The sequence below is a fragment of the Oryctolagus cuniculus genome, chromosome 8 (assembly GCF_051225735.1).
Source record: "Oryctolagus cuniculus isolate XC-2025 breed Fujian yellow rabbit chromosome 8, ASM5122573v1, whole genome shotgun sequence".
Lineage (NCBI taxonomy): Eukaryota > Metazoa > Chordata > Mammalia > Lagomorpha > Leporidae > Oryctolagus > Oryctolagus cuniculus.
Genome location: NC_142874.1, coordinates 84,011,554 through 84,032,990, shown reverse-complemented (window position 1 = coordinate 84,032,990; position 21,437 = coordinate 84,011,554). Strand labels below are relative to the sequence as shown.

Below are 21,437 nucleotides of genomic sequence, written 5' to 3'. Positions count from 1 at the left end.
CAATTGTAGTCAAATTCTCCTTATGTTTCCTGATCACAGGAAGAATTTGGGAAGAACTGCTCATTAGAGAATTCTGGTGGAAGGATTATCCAATTGACTAGGTTTATAGTATAACCATGTTCATTCTAGTCAATAGAAGAGATTGCCCTGTGCTTTCTTTCCAAAAGCCTTAGAAGGTAATTCCTGAGTAGCTGCACCCAGACTTATACCTTTGAATGAATCCTTCCCACTTGACTATGAATTTTTCCTTGTTTACATCTTACTCCATTGCTTGTCTGGATTAGAAAAGTTTGGTTTAGGGCAGAGGATATACCGTCTATGATTTTTTAAAGAAGATTTATTTATTTATTTGAAAGTCAGAGTTCCAGAGAGAGAGGGAGAGATAGAGATCTTCATCTACTGGTTCACTCCCCAGATAGTTGCAATAGCTGGAGCGGGGCCAAGCCAAAGCCAAGATCCAGGAACTTCTTCCAGGTCTCCCATGTGAGTAGCAGGAGCCCAAGCACATGGGTCATTTTCTGCTCTTTCCCAGGTGTGTTAGCAGGGAGTTGGATGGGAAGTGGAGCATCTGGGACTCAAATCAGTGTCCATATGGGATGCTGGCTATCCCAAAACTCCAGCCCCTACCATGGATGTTTTTAAATGTGTATTTATTTTACTTATTTGAAAGGAAAAGAGACAGAAAGAAAGAAGAAGAAAGTGATCTTCCATGTCCTGGCTCAGTCCCTAACTGCTCACAACAGCTGAAACCAGGAGACAGGAATTCAATTTGTGTCTCCCCACATAGGAGGCGGGCACCCAAGTCCTCAAGCCATCATTGGCTCTCTCTTGTGGTGCACATTATCAGGAAGCAGAAATCAGAACTGGAGCTGAGACTTGAATCCAGGCACCCCATTATGGGATGCAAATGTCCTAAGTGGCATCTTAAACATTGTATCAAGTACTTATCATGGATTTGTTTAAGTAGACTTTATTTTTATGACAATTTTAGGTTTTATGTGAGGGGTTTTAATTTATGCATCCTCTGCATGCAATTTTCTTATGAGAAAAAAGTTTTATATCTGAGATATATTTTCAAACTTCTTAGTTTGAAATGATTTTCATTAACAGTGTTGCAAAGATGCAACAGAATCCTTATGTAAACTTACCTTCGTTTTCCTTAATGTTAGCATCTTATATATTTATTTAATCATGCATTCATTAAAACTAAGAAATCAATATCTATATAAATTATTAACTAAACAACAGATTTGGATTTTGCCAGTTTTTCCTTTATTTTTTAAAGATTTATTTATTTGAAAGGCAGAGTTGCAGAGAGGTAGAGGCAGAGAGAGAGAAAGAGAGAGAGAGAGAGAGGTCTTCTCTGCCCTGGTTTACTCCCCTGCTGGCTGCAATTCCCAGAACTGGGCCCATTCTAAGCCAGCAGCCAGGAGCTTCTTCCAGGTCTCCCATGTGGGTGCAGGGGCCCAAGGACTTGGGCCATCTTCCACCACTTTCCCAAGCATAGCAGAGAGCTGGATCAGAAGTGGAACAGCCAGGTTTCAATTGGCATCCCTATGGGATGCCAGTACTGCTTTACCTGCTAAGCCATAGCACCGGACCCTGGTTTCACCAGTTTTCCACTAATGTGTTTTCCTCTTCCAAGACTCAATAGATGATACATGTATATTGTGTTCAGTTTAGAATTAGACATTTCCAGGCCGGTGCTGCGGCTCACTAGGCTAATCTTCCGCCTAGCGGCACCGGCACACCGGGTTCTAGTCCCGGTTGGGGCGCCGGATTCTGTCCCGGTTGCCCCTCTTCCAGGCCAGCCCTCTGCTGTGGCCAGGGAGTGCAGTGGAGGATGGCCCAGGTGCTTGGGCCCTGCACCCCATGGGAGACCAGGAAAAGCACCTGGCTCCTGGCTCCTGCCATCGGATCAGCGCGGTGCGCCGGCCGCGGCGGCCATTGGAGGGTAAACCAACGGCAAAGGAAGACCTTTCTCTCTGTCTGTCTCTCTCACTGTCCACTCTGCCTGTTAAAAAAAAAAAAAAAGAATTAGACATTTCCCTAATTTCCTCCAATCTGTGACATTTTCTCAGTTCTTCCTTAGATTTTGTGATCCTGACGTTTTTGAAGAGCACTGGTAATGTATTTTCTAGAATGTGCCTTTGTTTGTATTTTTGTAATGTTTTCTGAAGATCAGAATTCAGCAAATAGTTAGCGCATTACCTGAAAAATTTCAAGTGCCAAATAAGGGTAACAAGTAATCACAATAATTGCATTGCTGAGCATTGGACTTGAGTTTGCTTGCAGAGACCTAAGTAATCACTGAATTTAAAGATGGTACATGGCATCATTAAGTTGGTCTAAGGGAAGTTGATCTAGTGGATCTAGTCATGACAGTCAAGTAATATAAAGTGTAGCAAGTGGACATATAAAGGGAGTGACAGCAACCAACTAGGAATCCATTTTTGTGAACTGACATCCCATCTCTCAAATTGTTTGAGATACTTGAATGGAAGGGATAATACTAAGAATTCCCAGGGTGGACAGTCAACCTAACAGTAGAAACATCTGTCAAGATGCCAGTGTCCCATATTGGAGTCCTTGGGTTGTATTCCTAGCTCTGGCTCTGAACGCTAGCTTCCTGATAGTGTAGACCCTGGCGGGGCAACAGTAATGGCTCAAATAATTGGGATTCTGCCACTCCCCTGCGAGACCTGAATTGTCTTCATAGCTCCCAGCTTCAGCCTGACCCAGCCTTGGCCATTGCAGGCATCTGGGGAGTGAACCTACAGATGGGAGCTCTCACTCTCTTTGTCTGTCTGTCTCTTTGAATCTCTGTCTATGTGCCTTTTAAGTAAATGAGAAGTCTAAAAATCTCCTTTGCAATAAGTTCCAGTATGATAACGAAGGGACCAAAACAGAAATGATAAAGCAGATGTATGGCATCTCCTAGAATAATCAGCTGAATACAGACTCAATAGATTCAGTGCTGTGAGATGTGACTAAGAGTAGCCCCTGGTGGTTTATCCAGGTAAGTTAGTTTGTTTAGAGAACTTGCCGTCTATTTTTTTTTTTTTAAGATTTATTTATTTATTTGAAAATAGAGTTACACACACACACAGAGAAGGAGAGGAAGAGAGAGAGAGAGAGAGAAAGATCTTCCATCCGCTGGTTTACTCCCCAGTTGGCCGCAACAGCCAGAGCGGCGTTGATTCTAAGCCAGGAGCCAGGAGCTTCTTCTAGGTCTCCCATGTGGGTGAAGGGACCCAAGCACTTGGGCCATCTTCTACTGCTTTCCTAGGCAATAGCAGAGAGCTTGATTGGAAGTAGAGCAGCCGGGTCTCAAACAGGCACCCATATGGGATGCCGGCACTGCAGGCAGTGGCTTTACCCGCTATGCCAGAGTGCCGGCCCTGAACTTGCGTCTTTAAAAAGACACAAATATATGCATAAAAATTAGGCTCTTGAAGACTTACAAACATGTTTTTACTTTACATATAAAGTTACAAAATTTGCATATCAGTTTTATATTTAAATTCTAATAAGATCCTTGAAAAATAAAGGCATATATGACTCTTTCAAAAGATAAAAAGAAAATAGCTGTTACGTATCCCTGGGGCCTTGCTCCAGGCTATTTCAATATGCTTAGTTGTGTACTTAAAAAAAAATCATCTCCGTAGAGCAAGGACATAAACTATAAAGATAGTGATTATTATTAAAGAGTAATGACAATTCAGGGGCTATTTACTGGACTCCGGCATGGAAAGGAACGCTGAGGCTTATTTGGTGATGCCAAGGAGCTAATCTCCTCTGCCAAACTTGGAGAAAGTGGAGGCAGCACAGATGAGCATGTGTGGGGGTGAGGCTGAGAGCAGGACAGGTGTATTGGAGACTGAGTGAAGGTGCTGGCAGAGGGGAGGATGTACTGTTTTCTAAAAGCAGAGAAAGAGAGAGAGAGAGAGATCACCTATCTACTGGTTCATTCCTTAAATGCTCCTAAATGCCCTCAACAGCCAGAGCTGGGCCAAGCCAAAGCCAGGGGCCCATAATTCAATCCAGGACTCCAGCGTCGGTGGCAGGGACCCCAATGCTTGAGTCATTATCTGCTGCCTCCTGAGGTGCACTTTAGCAGGGAGCTGGAAACAGGAGTGCCGCAGTTGTTGAATCCAGCAACTCCAAAGTGGGATGCTGGTATCCCAAGCTTAACCACTGGGCCAAATGCCTGCCCTAGGACACTTTTTTTTTTTTTTTTTTTTTTTTTGCAGGCAGAGTGGACAGTGAGAGAGAGAGACAGAGAAAGGTCTTCTTTTGCCATTCACCCTCCAATGGCTGCCGCAGCCGGCGCACCATGCTGATCCGAAGGCAGGAGCCAGGTGCTTCTCCTGGTCTCCCATGGGGTGCAGGGCCCAAGCACTTGGGCCATCCTCCACTCCCTGGCCACAGCAGAGAGCTGGCCTGGAAGAGGGGCAACCGTGACAGAATCTGGAGCCCCAACTGGGATTAGAACCCGGTGTGCCGGCGCCGCGAGGCGGAGGATTAGCCTATTGAGCCGCGATGCCGGCCCCTAGGACACTTTTTTAAACAATGACCAAGTCCCAATATCACAGGTATACTGCTATTAAACAGATGCAAAATAAACTACTTTGGAATTTCAAATGACAGATGATACTGGCATTTGGCTAGTCTTTAATATAAACACATGTTTGTGACATATGATAGGATGCACTCATAGAAATGCTTTGGCTAATTGCATTACAAAATTACTGGGCATGGGGCTGGTGCTGTGACTCAGCAGGTTAAAGCCGCAGCCTACAGTGCCAGCATCCCATATGGGCACTGGTTTCAGAACTGGCTATTCTACTGATCCAGCTCTCAGCTATGGCCTGGGAAAGCAGTAAGAAGATGGCCCTAGTCCTTGGGCTCCTACATCCTCATGGGAGACCCAGAAGAAGCTCCAGTCTCCTGGCTGTAGCCATGGCTGTTGTGACCATTTGGGGAGTGAACTAGCAGACAGAAGCTCTCTCTTTCTCTGTCTCTCCTTCTCTCTCTATAACTCTCCTTTAAAATAAATAAAATAAATCTTTAAAATTTGAAAAAATTATTGGGCAATATCTGTCTATTCTGTGACTGCTTAGCTCAGTAGATCAAAGCAGTGTTTATAAAATTTGCTCTATGACCCTTCAAAGTTAGGGTCATAGATCACAGCTAATTTGCAGACTGGCCAAAGACAGACCATACTTCAAGAGGTTCTGTTTCTCAGAAACAGGGGGTGAAGGGACTGCTTTCATGTGGACTGAATTTGTAGTAATACCAATCTTATTTAAAGAGCCCATATTTCTGTTGCTGTCACCAACAGAAATAAGGGAGTAAGAAAAAACACAGTATATTGTCTCAGGAGTATATTGCTTAAAGAGGCATGGGGAAGGAGAAAGTAGTAGTAGAAAAACTCCACCAAGTCTGTTTCTTTCCTGTTGTTCTAAGTACTCACTGTTATCTCTTTCCCAACCATCTCTCGTTCCCTAGACTTAGATGCAAGAGAAAAGCACAAAATTTATAGGCAACAGTGGAATGAGTGAAGAGAAACTGCCCTTCCTGAAATTGGAATGGTAGAGAGCAGACGTGGTAGAAATGCAAACGGAGTTTCAACACACTAATTAGTTTGCAGATGAAAAATTCCTGAGACTCTGAGTTTATGACGGACGTGGCAATCCTGGAAGATCATGTGGTCGGTTACCTTTGTTGTGTCCAGTGCCCCTCCACTGGAACCTTGGTTTCACTTCTTGGAAATGCATGGCATTGTTCATACAGAAGACAGGAGGGCAGTGAGGAATTGTGTCATCACTCCCAGCAATTAAAAACCAAAAGGCAGCCTCAAAGGATGTTGAGATGCTAACTGAGTAAGTTGTCTTGTTTTGGAGCACATCATTATTCATTCAGAGAGGGTAAGAATGTCAGTTATGCAGTGGCCATGAGAGCAGTGAGTCGGTGCAGATAGTTTAAAAAGATGTTTTTATTGTCTTCTTAAATTATTGGGTCTTTCTACTTCTCTTTCTCTTTTTTTTTTTGAAAATAGATTTAGTTAATGCATTTCTTTTTTTATTTTCTTTTGTAATTTTTAATTGAAAGGCAGAGTTACAGAGAAGCAAGAGGTAGAAAGAAAGAGGTCTTCCCATCACTCCTCAAATGGCTGCAGTGGCCAGAGCTGGGCTAGGCTAAAGCCTGAAGCCAGGAGCTTCTTCCAGGTCTCCCACATGGGTGCAAGGGCCCAAGGACTTGAGCCATCTTCTGTTGTTTTCCCAGGCACAGTAGCAGGGAGCTGGATCACAAGTGGAGCAGCCAGAGCTTGAACTGGCGCCATATTGGATGCCTGCTATGCCATAGCACTAGTCCTTCTACTTTTCATTTCTAAGAAATGATGGCTCAGCCAGCGCCATGGCTCAGTAGGCTAATCCTCCGCCTGCGGTGCCAGCACCCCGGGGTTCTAGTCCTGGTTGGGGCACCTGAGTCAGTCCTGGTTGCTCCTCTTCCAGTCCAGCTCTCTGCCGTGACCCGGGAGTACAGTGGAGGATGGCCCAGGTCCTTGGGCCCTGCACCCGCATGGGAAACCGGGAGGAAGCACCTGGCTCCTGGCTTCGGATCGGTGCAGCACGCCAGCTGCAATGCACTGGCCGTAGCGGCCACTTGGGGGGTGAACCAATGAAAAAGGAAGACCTTTCTCTTGTCTCTCTCTCTCACTGTCTAACTCCTCTGCCTGCCAAAAAAAAAAGAAAAAGAAAAGAAAGAAACGATGGCTCGGATATATACTTAATTGAGAAGCAGAAGTAGCAATGCACTGAGAATACTAAAGGAAGAAAGTAGGTCTTGTTCTTTTCTTCCTTTGTGTGTGTGTGTGTGTGTGTGTGTGTGTTTTGACAGGCAGAGTGGACAGTGAGAGAGAGACAGACAGAAAGGTCTTCCTTTGCCGTTGGTTCACCCTCCAATGGCTGCCGCGGCAGGCGCACCGCGCTGATCCGATGGCAGGAGCCAGGTGCTTCTCCTGGTCTCCCATGGGGTGCAGGGCCCAAGCACTTGGGCCATCCTCCACTGCACTCCCTGGCCACAGCAGAGAGCTGGCCTGGAAGAGGGGCAACTGGGACAGAATCCGGCGCCCCGACCGGGACTAGAACCCGGTGTGCTGGCACCGCAAGGCGGAGGATTAGCCTAGTGAGCCGCGGCGCTGGCCTTCCTTTGTTTTTTTAAAATCTTGAATCACATGGCAGTCAGGTGGATGAGCCTGTATTTCCTAGATGACTGTGTCTCTAGTTTTTCTTCAGGATTTTGAATCATTCTTAGCAATGTTTCATTTGAACGTCTCACAAAATTTTAGTGGGCACTGGTTGTCTGAAGCACTGAGAAGTTCCCGAACACCTAAGGGTGTGTGTGTGCACACTCCAGCCCCCAGCAACCACATCTGCTTGCACAACATTATTTTTGAGAGGGTCGTTGATAATTTTTATAAAGTCCTACGTGCTAGGAACTAGGGGAAAGTGTATACTTGGTTTGATTTATAAATTATGTCACTGAGGCATAAAATAAAACCCTAGTGAGTTGGAGAATTGATGTAATTTACCAAGATGACCAATTTAGGAAATTTTCAGATCATTATAGTGTAGGCTCTGGGAGTAGAACAGCCACAATATCAGAAGGGTAATTTGCAAGAGCTAGAAAGAATGGCAAACATGGAGTGTATGTATTCAAGGGTTCTTTGCATGAGAAAAATTGCATGCATTCATTTCTTCAAACTGCACACACAGAAAGGGAGTGGAGACAGAGGGAGAGATAGAGGTGGGTAGACAGATGGATAGATCCATAGATTCATAGATATTAAAAAGACAGTATATTTTCCAATTAAAAAAAGGTCATAGTTTTTGATGTCTGGGATGCTGTGCCAACTATTGTATCTTACATTGTTTCTAGCCCTTAAGATCACTCAGTGAATGATGTAATTTTATTTATCTTTTACATAAGTCTCAGAGATGTGATTTGTCTGAGCCCACACAGCCTGTATGAGGGACTTCAAAATGTTCATGGAAAAGCCCCATTATATTTCAATGGCATTGTGCACAAAACTTTGCAGCCCATCCTATGCAACAGAGCTGAGATCCAAACCAGACTTACCTGACTCCAAAGTCTACTCCTTTTCAACTATATTGTGTATTTTTGTATTTTAACAAATAAATAATTTTCCCTGAATTTTTTGTTTTGTTTTATAGCTTACTATTTATGTCCAGCCTGAGCAAAGTCATACAGCTGAATATGCTGCAAACATAACTAAAATTGTGTTTGATTATTTTGAAGACTACTTTGGTGTGAGTTACTCTCTTCCTAAATTAGGTGAGAATCAATTTTTTTATTTTCATGTTTTTAGTATTGCCTTTGTTTTACCTAACTCATTTCTTCCAATTATGTCACCATCAGTCAATGCTGTAAGCCCTAATGCTTTTATTATATGACTACAATATGTGTCTTTTGCTTACAGAGCCATTCTGAATCCCTGCAAGAACAATGTCATTTCTCTGTTCTCATCTGATACACATATCATCTTTTGTTTCCAAATAAAATGAAAGTACGTGCACACAACTGCAGAGCTTGACAGTGAGGGAGCCAGAAAGAGCAACCTAGATGAGTTGATTTCAAAATCGGAACGCCTCCCCCGCCATGGCTCCCATTTTCTTCCTATCATCAGTGGCTTGGAAACTAATAGGGCTCAATGATGTTGTAAGAGTTCCATGTGTTTCCAATCTTTCCATTCTTGCGCAAGACTACTAGATTTTCCAGCAGTTAAAATCAAACATCGGTGCTCCTTCCAGAAATATTTTTTTTCATATATGAGATATGTTTCCTTTTTAAAACAAAAGTGGGGCTATGATCAAAATGGTGTGGGTATGATGCTTCCATCAATAGCAGAACCACTTTATTAACAAATTTGGTTGGTATTGGCAAAACTTTAAATGGAGCATTCATGTAGATTTTTGTAGGAAAGAAATGAAGGTAGTAAGAAAACAAAGAAACTGATGATTGGCTTCCCCATTTCTGCCCTTACTTTATTTTTTTAGAAAGCTTTTATTTAATAAATGTAAATTTTATAGGTATAGCTCTGGGAATACAGCAGTTCTTCCCCTCCACACCCACACTCCACTCCTACTCCTGTCCCACCTCCTACTCCCTCTCCCATCACATTCTTCATTAAGATTCATTTTTACTTATCTTTATATACAGAAAATCAGCTGTATAGTAAGTAAAGATTTCAATGCTTTGCACCCACATAGACACACAAAATATAAAGTACTGTTTGAAGAATGGTTTTACCGTTAATTCTCATAGTACAACTCATTGAGGACAGATGTCCTACGAGGGGAGTGACTCCTGTTGTTCATTTAACAATTGACACACTTACTTATGACATCAGTGATAACCAGAGGCTCTTGTCATGAGCTGCCAAGGCTATGGAAGTCTTTTGAGTTCACAAACTCCGTCAGTATTTAGATAGGGCCTCTGCCCTTACTTTAACACAACATCAATGAAAACCCAAATTCTCTGAATGAGGTTTTCTTGTCAATGGAAGCAGTTCCATTTGTTGATGGCTTGACAACCATTAGAAAAGGAGATAGAAAGAGAAGCAACTTTTTGTGAAAGTCAGAATGATATTCAGTAAAATATTTAGCACAGGAGTTTTAAGGTCTTATCTCAGTAGTACTACCCAGGGTAACCTAACAAGTGGGAATATCACGAATTTATTTCTCTTTCCCCCACCTCCCACTCCTTCAGTACACTTTATTATGTGCATTTTCAATCTTTGCAGAAAGATTTAACTCTATGTAGACTGCTTAGAAATGACTTCTGTATTTATTATGCTCCAAAAGTCAAATGTATTGGGGTTGATTAAGAATATTGCCAGAAAAAAATGAGAGTGCCAAAAATTCCTTTTGTTCATGGATTATGTACAAGTTATACTCTACAACATTATGGAAAATGTTGGCCTATGGAGGAGACATTTTGCCCCTTTAAGCTGAAAATGGAGATAATATGAAAAGGAAACTACTACTGTCATCTTGACCTCTAAGATATTTCCCTTTTCATTCTTTTATAAGGAGCTTCTAAAATCTTTTACCAGCACAAAAACCCTTTTTTTTTAATCTGTTAGGTGAAAACTCAATTTATTTGCATTCCTGTACCTTATTTAAATTATATATAATAAAAGAAATTACATTCTGATTATGGTTTGTTAACTGGGGAAGCTGTGTTTTGTCCACTTATCAAGTGAGCATTTTCTATTTGAGAACTTAATGTAGAATTTGCTAAACACTGCCTGCTCCTGTTAGATAATATGTCTAAGAGTATAAACTCAATTAAAAATAAAGAGAAGGAACTGCTCACAGAATGCAACATTTTAGGTCTGGAAGGGAATTTAGATTGAACGTCCTCAATTCCATATTTTCCAGCTTGTTCAAAACATATAAGTGAGGGCTGGCTCTGTGACGTAGTGGGTAAAGCCACCACCTGCAGCGCCAGTATCCCATATGGGTGACGGTTCAAGTCCCGGCTGCTCCACTTCTGATCCAGCTCTCTGCTGTGGCCTGGGAAAGCAGTAGAAGATGGCCCAAGTCCTTGGGCCACTGTACCCACATAGGAGAACCAGAGGAAGCTCCTGGCTCCTGGCTTCAGATCAGTCCAGCTCTGGCCATTGCAGCCATCTGTGGAGTGAACCATTGGATGGAAGACCCCCCTCCCTCTGCCTCTGCCTCTCTGAAATTCTGTCTTTCAAACAAATAAGCAAATCTTTAAAAAAAGTAAGTGGACAGTATGCTATTAAATTGTTAGGGACTCTGGTTGACTTAAAATTGTATAGATTTGGGGGAAAATGGAGGTTTTTTTTTTTTTTTAAGATTTATTTATTTGAACAGCAGAGTTACAGAGAGACAGAGGCAGAGAGAGAGGTCTTCCATCCGCTGTACCAGCCAGAGCTGAGCCAATCCAAAGCGAGGTGCCAAGATTTCCTTCCAAGTCCGCCACACGGATGCAGAGGTCCAAGGACTTGGGCCATCTTCTGCTGCTTTCCCAGGCCAATAGCAGGGAGTTGGATTGAAGTAGAACAGCTGGGACTGGAACCGGAGCTCATATGGTATGCTGGCACTGCAGATGGTCATTTGCAAAAAAATGGAGGAATCTGGAAAACTTGCTGTGTGAAATAAGCCAGTCCCAAAGGGACAAATATCATATGTTCTCCCTGATCTGTGACAACTAACTGAGCACCTAAAAGGAAACCTGTAGAAGTGAAACTGACACTATGAAAAGCAATGACTTGATCAGCCCTTGTCCTGACTGTCGAGAAACAACTTACTACTTTATTCCTTCTAGTATTTTTTTGTTCTACTTAATACCATTGGTTGAATTATTTACTTATCACAGAATTATTCTCAGGTGTTTAAATCCAATTGAAATTTGATCTTTGTTAAAAATAAGAGTGGGAATAAGAGAGCGAGAAGATGTACAGTTCAGCACACGTTCCCTCGGACTTACCCCTAAGGGTAAAGCTAAAAACTTGCCATGGGACTCCAAATCCCATTAAGTTGGCAGGTACTGATGCCATCTTACTAGTTAAAGTGATCAGTTTAGGTTCTTAACTGATCATAAAGATAGGATTAAGTGTCAAAGGGATCACATAAATAAGACCAAGTGTCTGCTAATAATAATTGATAGAATTAAAAGGGAGAGAATGATTCAACATGGGAAGCAGGACACACAGCAGACTCATAGAATGACAAATGCCCTAAACAGCACTCTGGCCTCAGAATCAGCCCTTAAGGCATGTAGATCTGGCTAAAAAGGCCATAAGAGCATTTTAGGCATGGAAAGCCAAGACACTATGGCAAAAAATGACCTACAGGAAAGATCTTTGTGAGTGGGATCTGGGTGGAAAAAAGGGGCCACCAAAGAAGGAGGTACCTTTCTCTGAAGGGAGGAGAGAATTGCCACTTTGATTATGGCCTTGTCTAAATAAGGTCAGAGTTTGTGGACTCAAGAGGCTTCCATAGCCTTGGAAGCTCATGACAAGAGCCTCAGGAAATCACTGATGCTATAAATAGGAGTGTCAATTTTTTTGAAAGATTTTTATTTATTTATTTGAAAGAGTTACATAAAGAGAGGAGAGGTGGGGGTGTGTGTGTGTGTCTTCCATCTGATGGTTCACTCCCCAATTGGCTGCAACGGCTGGAGCTGTGCCAATCCAAACCAGGAGCCAGGAGCTTCCTCCAGGTCCCCCAAGAGGGTGCAGAGGTCCAAGGATTTGGGCCATCTCCTACTGCTTTCCCAGGCCATAGCAGAGAATTGGATCTGAAGTGGAGCAGCCAGGTCTGGAACCGGCCCCATATGGGATGCTAGCGCTTCAGGCCAGGGCGTTAACCCACTGCGCCACAGCAACGGACCCAAGGGTGTCAATTGTTAAATCAATGACAGGTGTCACTGTGCACTTGCTTCCAATGTAGGACCTCTGTCTTTAATGTGTTGTACTATGAGAATTAAAGGTAAAATTAGTCTTCAAACAGTGCTTTATACTTTGTGTCTGTGTGGATGCAAACTGTTGAAATCTTTACTTAGTATAGAGTTGATCTTCTATATAAAAATAATTAAAAATGAATCTTAATAAAGAATAGGATGGGAGAGGGGGTAGGAGGTGGGATGGTTTGGGGGGGAGGGTGAGTATGGGAGGAAGAACCACTATAATCCAAAAGTTGTACTTATGAAATTTATATTTATTAAATACTTTCTATAAAAAAGAAAATGGAGTTTTATATTCTCTAATATTCTGCATCTTTAGATAGAAGTTTATTTCTGTGTACTTAAAAGCTCTATACTCGAAGTCCTCATATAAAAACTTAATTCTCTTTTTTATCACGGCTTAATCCCACAAACAGATGCTTTCTATTCCTAAGTGAAAATCATGGGGTACAGAAAGCTAATGAAGTACCATATAGACAGAGAAACAAAAGACAGAAAGTTATGAAGGCCTGTAAAAGAGCAGTGCCATGAGCATCCTTCTTGGAACAAAAAGGAAGCATTGATATCTAGAGCCAACCGGAAAAACACCATGGAAATTTTGAGTGCATTAGGACTGCAATGTTTGCACAAATGATTACTGTTTTTGACTCTAAGAAATTATTTTTAGCCTTTTAAAAAACATTCATCTGAAGAACTTAATTTGGTAAGAGCTGCTGTGAAGAAATGGAAAGAATGTATGTCTCACTGGACTCTTTCTTTTTCCATAGATCAAATCGCTATTCCAGACTTTGGCACTGGTGCGATGGAGAACTGGGGACTCATCACTTACAGAGAAACCAACTTGCTTTATGACCCGCAGGAGTCAGCCTCATCAAACAAGCAGAGGGTGGCGACTGTGGTTTCCCATGAACTTGTACATCAGGTATAGGAGCTTGACTTCAAATTAGCTTGTTTTAAAAAGTGGCTTAAGGGACAGGCATTTGATACTGCAGTTAAAGACATGGCCTGGGATGCCTGCATCCCACATTGGAGTGCCTAAGCTGAGTTCCAGCTCTGCTTCTGATTCCAGTTACCTGCTAAAGTGCACCCTGGGAGGCAGCAGGTGATGGCTCAAGTAGTTGGGTCCCTGCTACCCATATGGGAGACCTGGATTAAGTTCCAGGTTCCTAGCTTCAGCCTGGCCCAGCCCAGCCTAGCCCCAGATACTACAGGTATTTAGGGAATAAACCAGCAGATGAACATCTTTCAAACAATAAAATGAAAATAAATATATAAATATAAATAAAATAAAATATATAAAAGTGGCTTAAGACCCAGAGGTAATTCAGATTATTCACAGTGTAGCAAATAAGGATTAGGCAACCCAGAAAATAAACATTTAACCATAAAGAAACAGTAAAACACATTGTTTTGCTGTTTGTAATTACACAGGAAGCCCTACTATAATGTTATATATTCCCATGATACCTTTTTATAAGACTTATTTATTTATTTTGAATGTCAGACTTAGAGAGAGAAAGATCTTCTATCCACTGGTTCACTCTCCAGATGGCTGTAATGGCTGGTGCTGGGCCAGACTGAAGCCAGGAGCTGGGAGCCAGGAGATTCATCCGGGTCACCCACATGGGTGGTAGGGACACAACCACCTGTGCCGTGTTCCACTGCTTTTGCCAGGCTATTAGCAGGGGGCTGGATGAGAAGTGGAGAAGTTGGGACTTGAACCTGCACCATATAGGATGATGGTGCTCTGGTAGTGGCTTTACAGTTATACCACAATGCTGCCCCCTCCATAATATCTACATAAAGTATTAAATTAAGGGGAGTTTAATAACATTTAAAAATTTGGACATAAATGGTGTGGGGAGCAACTCGGACTAGACTGTTACTGGAATTAAGACTTATTCTATGCATCTGCTCTCCCACAATATGGCGCTGGGAGAGGAGGAAACAGCTTCTACACAGCTGCCTCCAGTTCAACCAATAAACAGCAGGACCTGCTCCTGATTGGAGGAGAGCAGCATACTCTGCGTGTGGGTAGCAGAGTTGGGATTGGTGGAAGAGGACTATAAAGGAGGAGAGAGACAACATGCACCAGGAACATCTAAGGGGAACACCTGAGCAGCCCCCGAGAGAGCCGGCCGGCGGTGTGCCGCTCCCCCGCGGAAGTGGGGAAAGTGGCAGGGGGAACCGCCCCTCCACGGAGGTGGAAGGACGGTAGCCAACCCGGGAAGAACCAGCAGCAAACCCGGGAAGTGCCGAGCAGACAAAAGAACAGCACAGGGTCCTGTGTCGTTCCTCCGTGAAGAGGGGGAGCGACATAATGGTGCCGTGACTCGGATAGGAAACCTAGGCAGGGTTTAGTGTCGTTCCTCCACGAAGAGGGGGAGCGACAAATGGGTGTTTGGCCTAGTGGTTAAGACACTGGTTAAGATGCCTATGTCTCACATGGAAATACCTGGATTGATTCCCCTGCTCTGATACCTGACTCCAGTTTCCTGCTAATGCAGATCATGGAAGGCAGCAGATAGTGGCTCAAGCATTTGTGTTCCTGCTACCTACATGGGAGATCTGAATTGTGTTCCCAGCTCCTGGCTGTGGCCCTGACACAGCCCCAGCCATTTTGGGTACTTGGAGAGTGAAACAGTGGATAGGAGCTCTCTGTTTCTTTCTCTGTGTCTCTCTTCCTGTCAGATTAATAATATGTTTTAAAACTCTTAGTTTATCTATTTGGAATGCAGAGTAACAGAGACTGAGAGAGAGAGAGAGAGAGAGAGAGAGAGAAAGAGAGATCTCCCATTCACTGGTTCAATTTCCAAATGACTCTGACAACCAGGGCTGGGTCAGGCCAAAGCCAGGAACCAGAAATTCCAACTGGGTCTCCCACATGGGTGGCAAGCACCCAAGTGGATCATCATTTACTCTCTCCCAGGTGCATTAACAGGAAGCTGGATTGGAGGTTGAGACAGGACTGCATCTCAGGCTCTCCAACATAAGATGTGGATGTTCCAAGCAGTGGCTTAACCCACTGCTCCACAGTGCCTGTTCCAATAAGTAAAACCTTTAAAAAACTGAATAAATAAAGCAAGAAATAAATGTTCAGTACCATGCCTACCACTTCTGTGTTATAGTGACCAAATTAGCAAGGACAAATAAATATTCTGTAATTTTCTAGATCTCTCTAACATAAATATGAGGACTTACTGATCTCTTTGTTGCTTATAATTTCAGTGGTTTGGAAATATTGTGACCATGGACTGGTGGGACGATTTGTGGCTAAATGAAGGATTTGCTTCTTTCTTCGAGTTCCTGGGAGTAGACCATGCAGAAAGTGATTGGCAAATGGTGAGTCCTGAATACATAAACTCCTAATATCTCTTTTCCTCATGTAAAGCAGATTGAAGCCTTAGACCTATATCAGGGGCCAAGCTCAGTGCTAAGTTGGGAATTCCATTGTGAGAAAAGGGTGGAGTCAGCTGGTTTCCAAGGGACATTACCTAGCCCACGGCTTTTGCCCAGTCTCTAGATGGCAAACTGACCCCCACAGTCTGAAGTTCCCCTGACAGATTTACTCAAAACTGATGTTAAGGCCAGAAAAAAAATAGCTATTATAGAAAATTACAACCGTTGGTGGCTGGTGCTGTGGCATAGTGGGTAAAGTCAACACCTGCAGTGTTAGCATTGCATACAGATGCCGGTTTGAGTCCCCGCTGCTCCACTTCTGATCCAGCTCCCTGCTGGTGGCCTAGGAAAGCAGAGCAAGATGGCCTGGGTGCTTGGGCCCCTGCACACATGTGGGGAAGAAGCTCTTGGCTCCTAACTTCAGCCTGGTCCAATCCTTGCCATTACAGCCATATAGGGAGCAAACAAGCAGGTGAAATCTCTCTCTCTCTCTGCCTCTGCCTCTCACTTTCTGTGGCTCTGCCTTTCAAATAAATAAATTAAAAAAAAAACAACAATCCTTTGTTCAAGAAAGTATAGCACCAACTCTTTTAAAAATGTCTGTCTTACAAGACAAGTTGCTGAAATAGTATGGTAAAGAGATAAGAGCATAAGCTTAGCAGTTAGACTCAAGTTCAAATTCTGAATACATCATTTCTTAGATACATATAACCAGGAAAATGACCTTGAGCAAGTTACATAATCTCTCTGAGTCAGCTGTCTCTGTGTTCAGCAAGGATATTGTTCTTTATTTTGAAAAAGCTTAAAACCTCCCCAAATTTACACTTAGTGACTGTTAATATATAGGGTGCACCTGCAGGGCCTGCAACAAAACTTCTATGAACTCTATAATTTTTTTTTTCAAAAAAACTTGCTTTGTTATTTATACTTAGATTGTACAGACATTTTAATCTAATTGAATACATGGGAATACTTCAAAAACCTTGTGACAAATGGAATCAAAAGATAAGTTTATTTTCACATAAGGTATTTTGAAATCCACACATCTGAGTGTCTATGAATATATAAATACATAGATGTGCGAAAGTAGAGAATTACAAGAGGTTGTGGACTATGTAGAATACTTCCCTCTACTGGACAAAATTTTAAAAGTTAAGTGCTTGAAGCCCTTGTAGTTTCCTTTTGCTTATTTTAAAAGTTTAAAAAAGCTAATTTGCAACATTTGGTTCTTGAAAAATTTAACCATTCAACAACTGAGATTGAGGACAAGATAATCCTTTGTGTGGAAGGCCATCTTGTGCAGTGTAGAATGTTGAACACCAGCCCTCCTTCTCGCTACTTGCTAAATGCTAGTAACCCTCTGGCCCAGCAGACAACCAAAAATGTCTCTAATCATTTCCAAATGTCCCCAGGAGGACAAAAATCTTTCCTGAGAACCACTCATCTATACTGAAAATGAGTGATTTTATGATAGAATGGAAATAAACCACAGAAGTGGAAAATATTTTTGCTTTGTTTTCCCAAAATAACTTGTCGCCCTAATATCAAATTGTTATAAGAAATTCTAACACTTTAAAATTATCTAGGAGCCAGCATTATAACACAGCAAGCTAAGCTGACACCTGCAACCCCAACATCCCATATGAGTCTTGGTTCAAGTCCTGGCTGCTCTGCTTTTTTTTTTTTTAAGACATTGAGAGAGACAGAGAGACAGAGAGACAGAGAGAAAGGTTTTCCTTCCATTGGTTCACCCCCCAAATGGCTGCCACGGCCAGTGCTGTGCTGATCCGAAGCCAGGAGCCAGGTGCTTCCTCCTGGTCTCCCATGCGGGTGCAAGGGCTCAAGCACTTGGGCCATCCTCCACTGCCTTCCTGGGCCACAGCAGAGAGCTGGACTGGAAGAGGAGCAGCTGGGACTAGAACTGGCACCCATATGGGACGCCAGCACCGCAGGCAGAGGATTAACCAAGTGAGCCATGTCGCTGGCCCTGCTCTGCTTCTAATTCGGCTCTCTGCTAATGGCTGGGAAAGCAATGGAAGGTGGCCCAAATGTTTGAGTCCCTACCACCCATGTAGGAAACTTGGATGGAGGTCTGGGCTCCTGGTTTTGGCTTGGATCAGACCCGGCCTCTGCAGCCATTTGGGTAATGAAACAGTGGATAGAAGATCTCTTTCCCTCTATCCCTCTTCCTTTCACACAAATAAATGAATATTTTAAAAAAGTAGCCGGCGCCGTGGCTCAATAGGCTAATCCTCCACCTTGCGGCGCCGGCACACTGGGTTCTAGTCCCGGTTGGGGCGCCGGATTCTGTCCCGGTTGCCCCTCTTCCAGGCCAGCTCTCTGCTATGGCCAGGGAGTGCAGTGGAGGATGGCCCAGGTGCTTGGGCCCTGCACCCCATGGGAGACCAGGAAAAGCACCTGGCTCCTGGCTCCTGCCAGGATCAGCGCGGTGCGCCGGCTGCAGCGGCGGCCATTGGAGGGTGAACCAGCGGCAAAGGAAGACCTTTCTCTCTCTGTCTCTCTCTCACTGTCCACTCTGCCTGTCAAAAAAAAAAAAAAAAAAAAAAAAAAAAAAAAAAAATTACCTAATATCCCCATTTCAGTGTTTCAAAAATACTGATTAAATTCTGGAAGAATTTGGCATGCAGTTCTTGGTATTTAAATGAAATTTAAATATAAGGTACAACACATTCATTCTTTCCTTCATCCATTCATTTTTTTCTTATTCAACAAACAGTAGAGAAGATCTGCAAATGAACAAAATATACTTCTTGTCCCTTAAGGAGCTCTTAATTTAAAGTGTTATGGGTGAGGAGATTAAATAAATAAATATATAATATAATTTGATAAGTATCACAGTTTTCTCTTAAAAAATCTGAGAGTGGAAATGACAGTGTAACTTGTCAACATTATACAGATAACTGGTAACAAAAACAGTTACAACAATCAAATTTATTGATGCCATGAGCAGTATTTTTTCTACTTATCTAAACCTCTTGAGTACACAAAAGTCAAAATCCAAGTGAAAATTATCTTAATTGGCAGTTATCACTTGACAATAGTAACTTGTCTATTATAAATGGAAATAATAAAATTGGAAAATGTAAACTAATACAGCATGGTTTGTTTTAGAAATATCTTTAGGGCCGGCACCGTGGCTCACTAGGCTAATCCTCTGCCTGCGGTGCCAGCACCCGGAGTTCTAGTCCCGGTTAGGGCGCCAGTTCTGTCCCGGTTGCTCCTCTTCCAGGTCAGCTCTGCTGTGGCCCCGGGAAGGCAGAGGAGGATGGCCCAAGTGCTTGGGCCCTGCACCCACATGGGAGACCAGGAGGAAGCACCTGGCTCCTGGCTTTGAATCGGCGCAGCACCGGCCGTAGTGACCTTTTGAGGGGTGAACCAACAGAAGGAAGACCTTTCTCTCTGTCTCTCTCACTGTCTAACTCTGCCTTTCAAAAAAAAAAAAAAAAAGAAATATTTTTAATTAAGTAAGACCAATAAAGCTTCTTTTTAAATCAGTAAGGACTTAACAGAGTTAGATTTCAGGATCTTATCAAGAATCACATAGTAACTCATTTGTTAGGCTTCCACTCTGTGCCAGGTGCTATGCCAAGAGCTTAACATGAATTATATCATTTAATCCATGCCATTATTACACTTAAGGGTTAGGGTAATTTGTTTAAGCTTCCATATCCAGAAAGTGGAAATATCGAGCTTTTACCCAAACAAGTCTGATTAGATTGCTGTACTTCTCAACCACTCTTTCTTTTTAAGAAAACCTAGGACTGAAATGAGAGGCGATTATTAGAACTACTTTTTAAATTAATTTAGACTCATTCCAATTTCAAATTGATATTAATTTAAAGCTGAGCATCAAGTTTTGGCAAATTGACGTGGCACCTCACGTGAGGCTCAGAACAAATCTGTTGGGTGCTGTCATCATTCCCATCACACAGATGCAGAATCAGGGCTTGAAAATTCACACAGAGGCAGCAGAAACAGAATTTGTAGATGCTATGTCTTCTCGGCCTGGCATACAGGGGAAGAAGTTAAAGGAGTTATAAATAGAAGAGGGGAATGATAACTCAATAGATCAATCAGTGTAAAATATGACTGATTTGAAGTCTTGTTTGTTTTAAATAATTTGTGTCATTTATATTTACTTTTCCTGTATTTTATTATATATTAAAGTTCATATATATTGTATCTATAATCTTATATATGATAAGTATAAGATTATATATTGTATATATAACCTTGTATATGATATATATAAGATTATATATATATGAATCAGTATTTTAAAAGTGCTTATTTCTTTGGTTCCTTCTGCCTTTTCAGCGTGACCAGATACTAACTGAAGATGTATTACCTGTACAAGAGGATGATTCTTTAATGTCATCACACCCGATTGTTGTCACTGTGTCAACCCCTGCTGAAATAACATCTGTTTTTGATGGAATATCCTACAGTAAGGTGGGCAAGATAAGACATTCTTTTGAGTATCTTCCTATTCATTGACTTTTATTTTAGTAAGTCCCAACAGTCGTAAGAATAGTTAGACTATGCTAGTGGGTTCTAGAATACAGTACAGAATTTATTCTGAGTGCTAAACATTAAATAGTTTGTGCTTCCAGTGGAACTGGTAGTTATTGCCATGAGATTTTGAATTCAATTCTTAAAAATTTTCCCTTTTCACTTTTGTTTATAACTGTTTTAATTCTAATCATTTGGGGCTGGTACTATGGCATAGAGGGTAAAGCCGTTGCCTGCAGTGCCAGCATTCCACATGGGCACCGGTTTGAGTCCCAGCTCCTACACTTCCAATCCAGCTCTCTGCTGTGGCTTGGAAAAGCAGCAGAAGTCTTTGGGCTCCTGCACCTGCATGGGAGACCCGGAGGAAGCTCCTGGCTCCTGGCTCCAGATTGGCACAAGTCCGACCATTGTGGCAAATTGGGTAGTGAACTAGCAGATGGAAGACCTCTCTCTCTCTCTCTCTCTCTCTCTCTCTCTCTCTGCCTCTCCTTCTCTCTGTGTAACTCTGACTTTCAAGTAAATAAATAAATCTTTAAAATAAATAAATAAATATGTTTTAAAAGTTCTAATCATCAAACATTTAGAATTTAAGCATCAAATTGTAAATTGTTTTATTTAAGATTCTTTTGAATACAGGAAATCTTTTTTTGCCATGTGCTCAACAAGAAATGCTGCATCTGGGTATACCTTTTCTAGTAGAATCCTTTACGACTGACAAGAAATACTGAAATTCTCAGAAGAAAAGACTTTTAACTATCTTTTTTTTTTAATTTTTTTTAACTTTTATTTAATGAATATAAATTTCCAAAGTACAGCTTATGGATTACAATGGCTTCCCCCCCATAACGTGCCTCCCACCCGCAACCCTCCCCTTTCCCACTCCCTCTCCCCTTCCATTCACATCAAGATTCATTTTCGATTCTCTCTTTTTTTTTATTTTTTTTTATTTTTATTTTTGACAGGCAGAGTGGACAATGAGA

The 21,437-nt window shown here is 42.2% G+C and overlaps 1 protein-coding gene across 1 annotated transcript in view; it reads left to right on the top strand.

The window, feature by feature from the left end:
- ENPEP (glutamyl aminopeptidase) overlaps positions 1-21,437 on the top strand; it is a 91,377-nt gene that overhangs the window by 25,099 nt on the left and 44,841 nt on the right. Inside the window, exons 4-7 of the mRNA XM_002717183.6 lie at positions 8,241-8,361; positions 13,293-13,447; positions 15,754-15,867; positions 20,263-20,397. Coding sequence (XP_002717229.3) covers positions 8,241-8,361; positions 13,293-13,447; positions 15,754-15,867; positions 20,263-20,397 — 525 coding nt within the window. The remainder of the gene's footprint in view (positions 1-8,240; positions 8,362-13,292; positions 13,448-15,753; positions 15,868-20,262; positions 20,398-21,437) is intronic.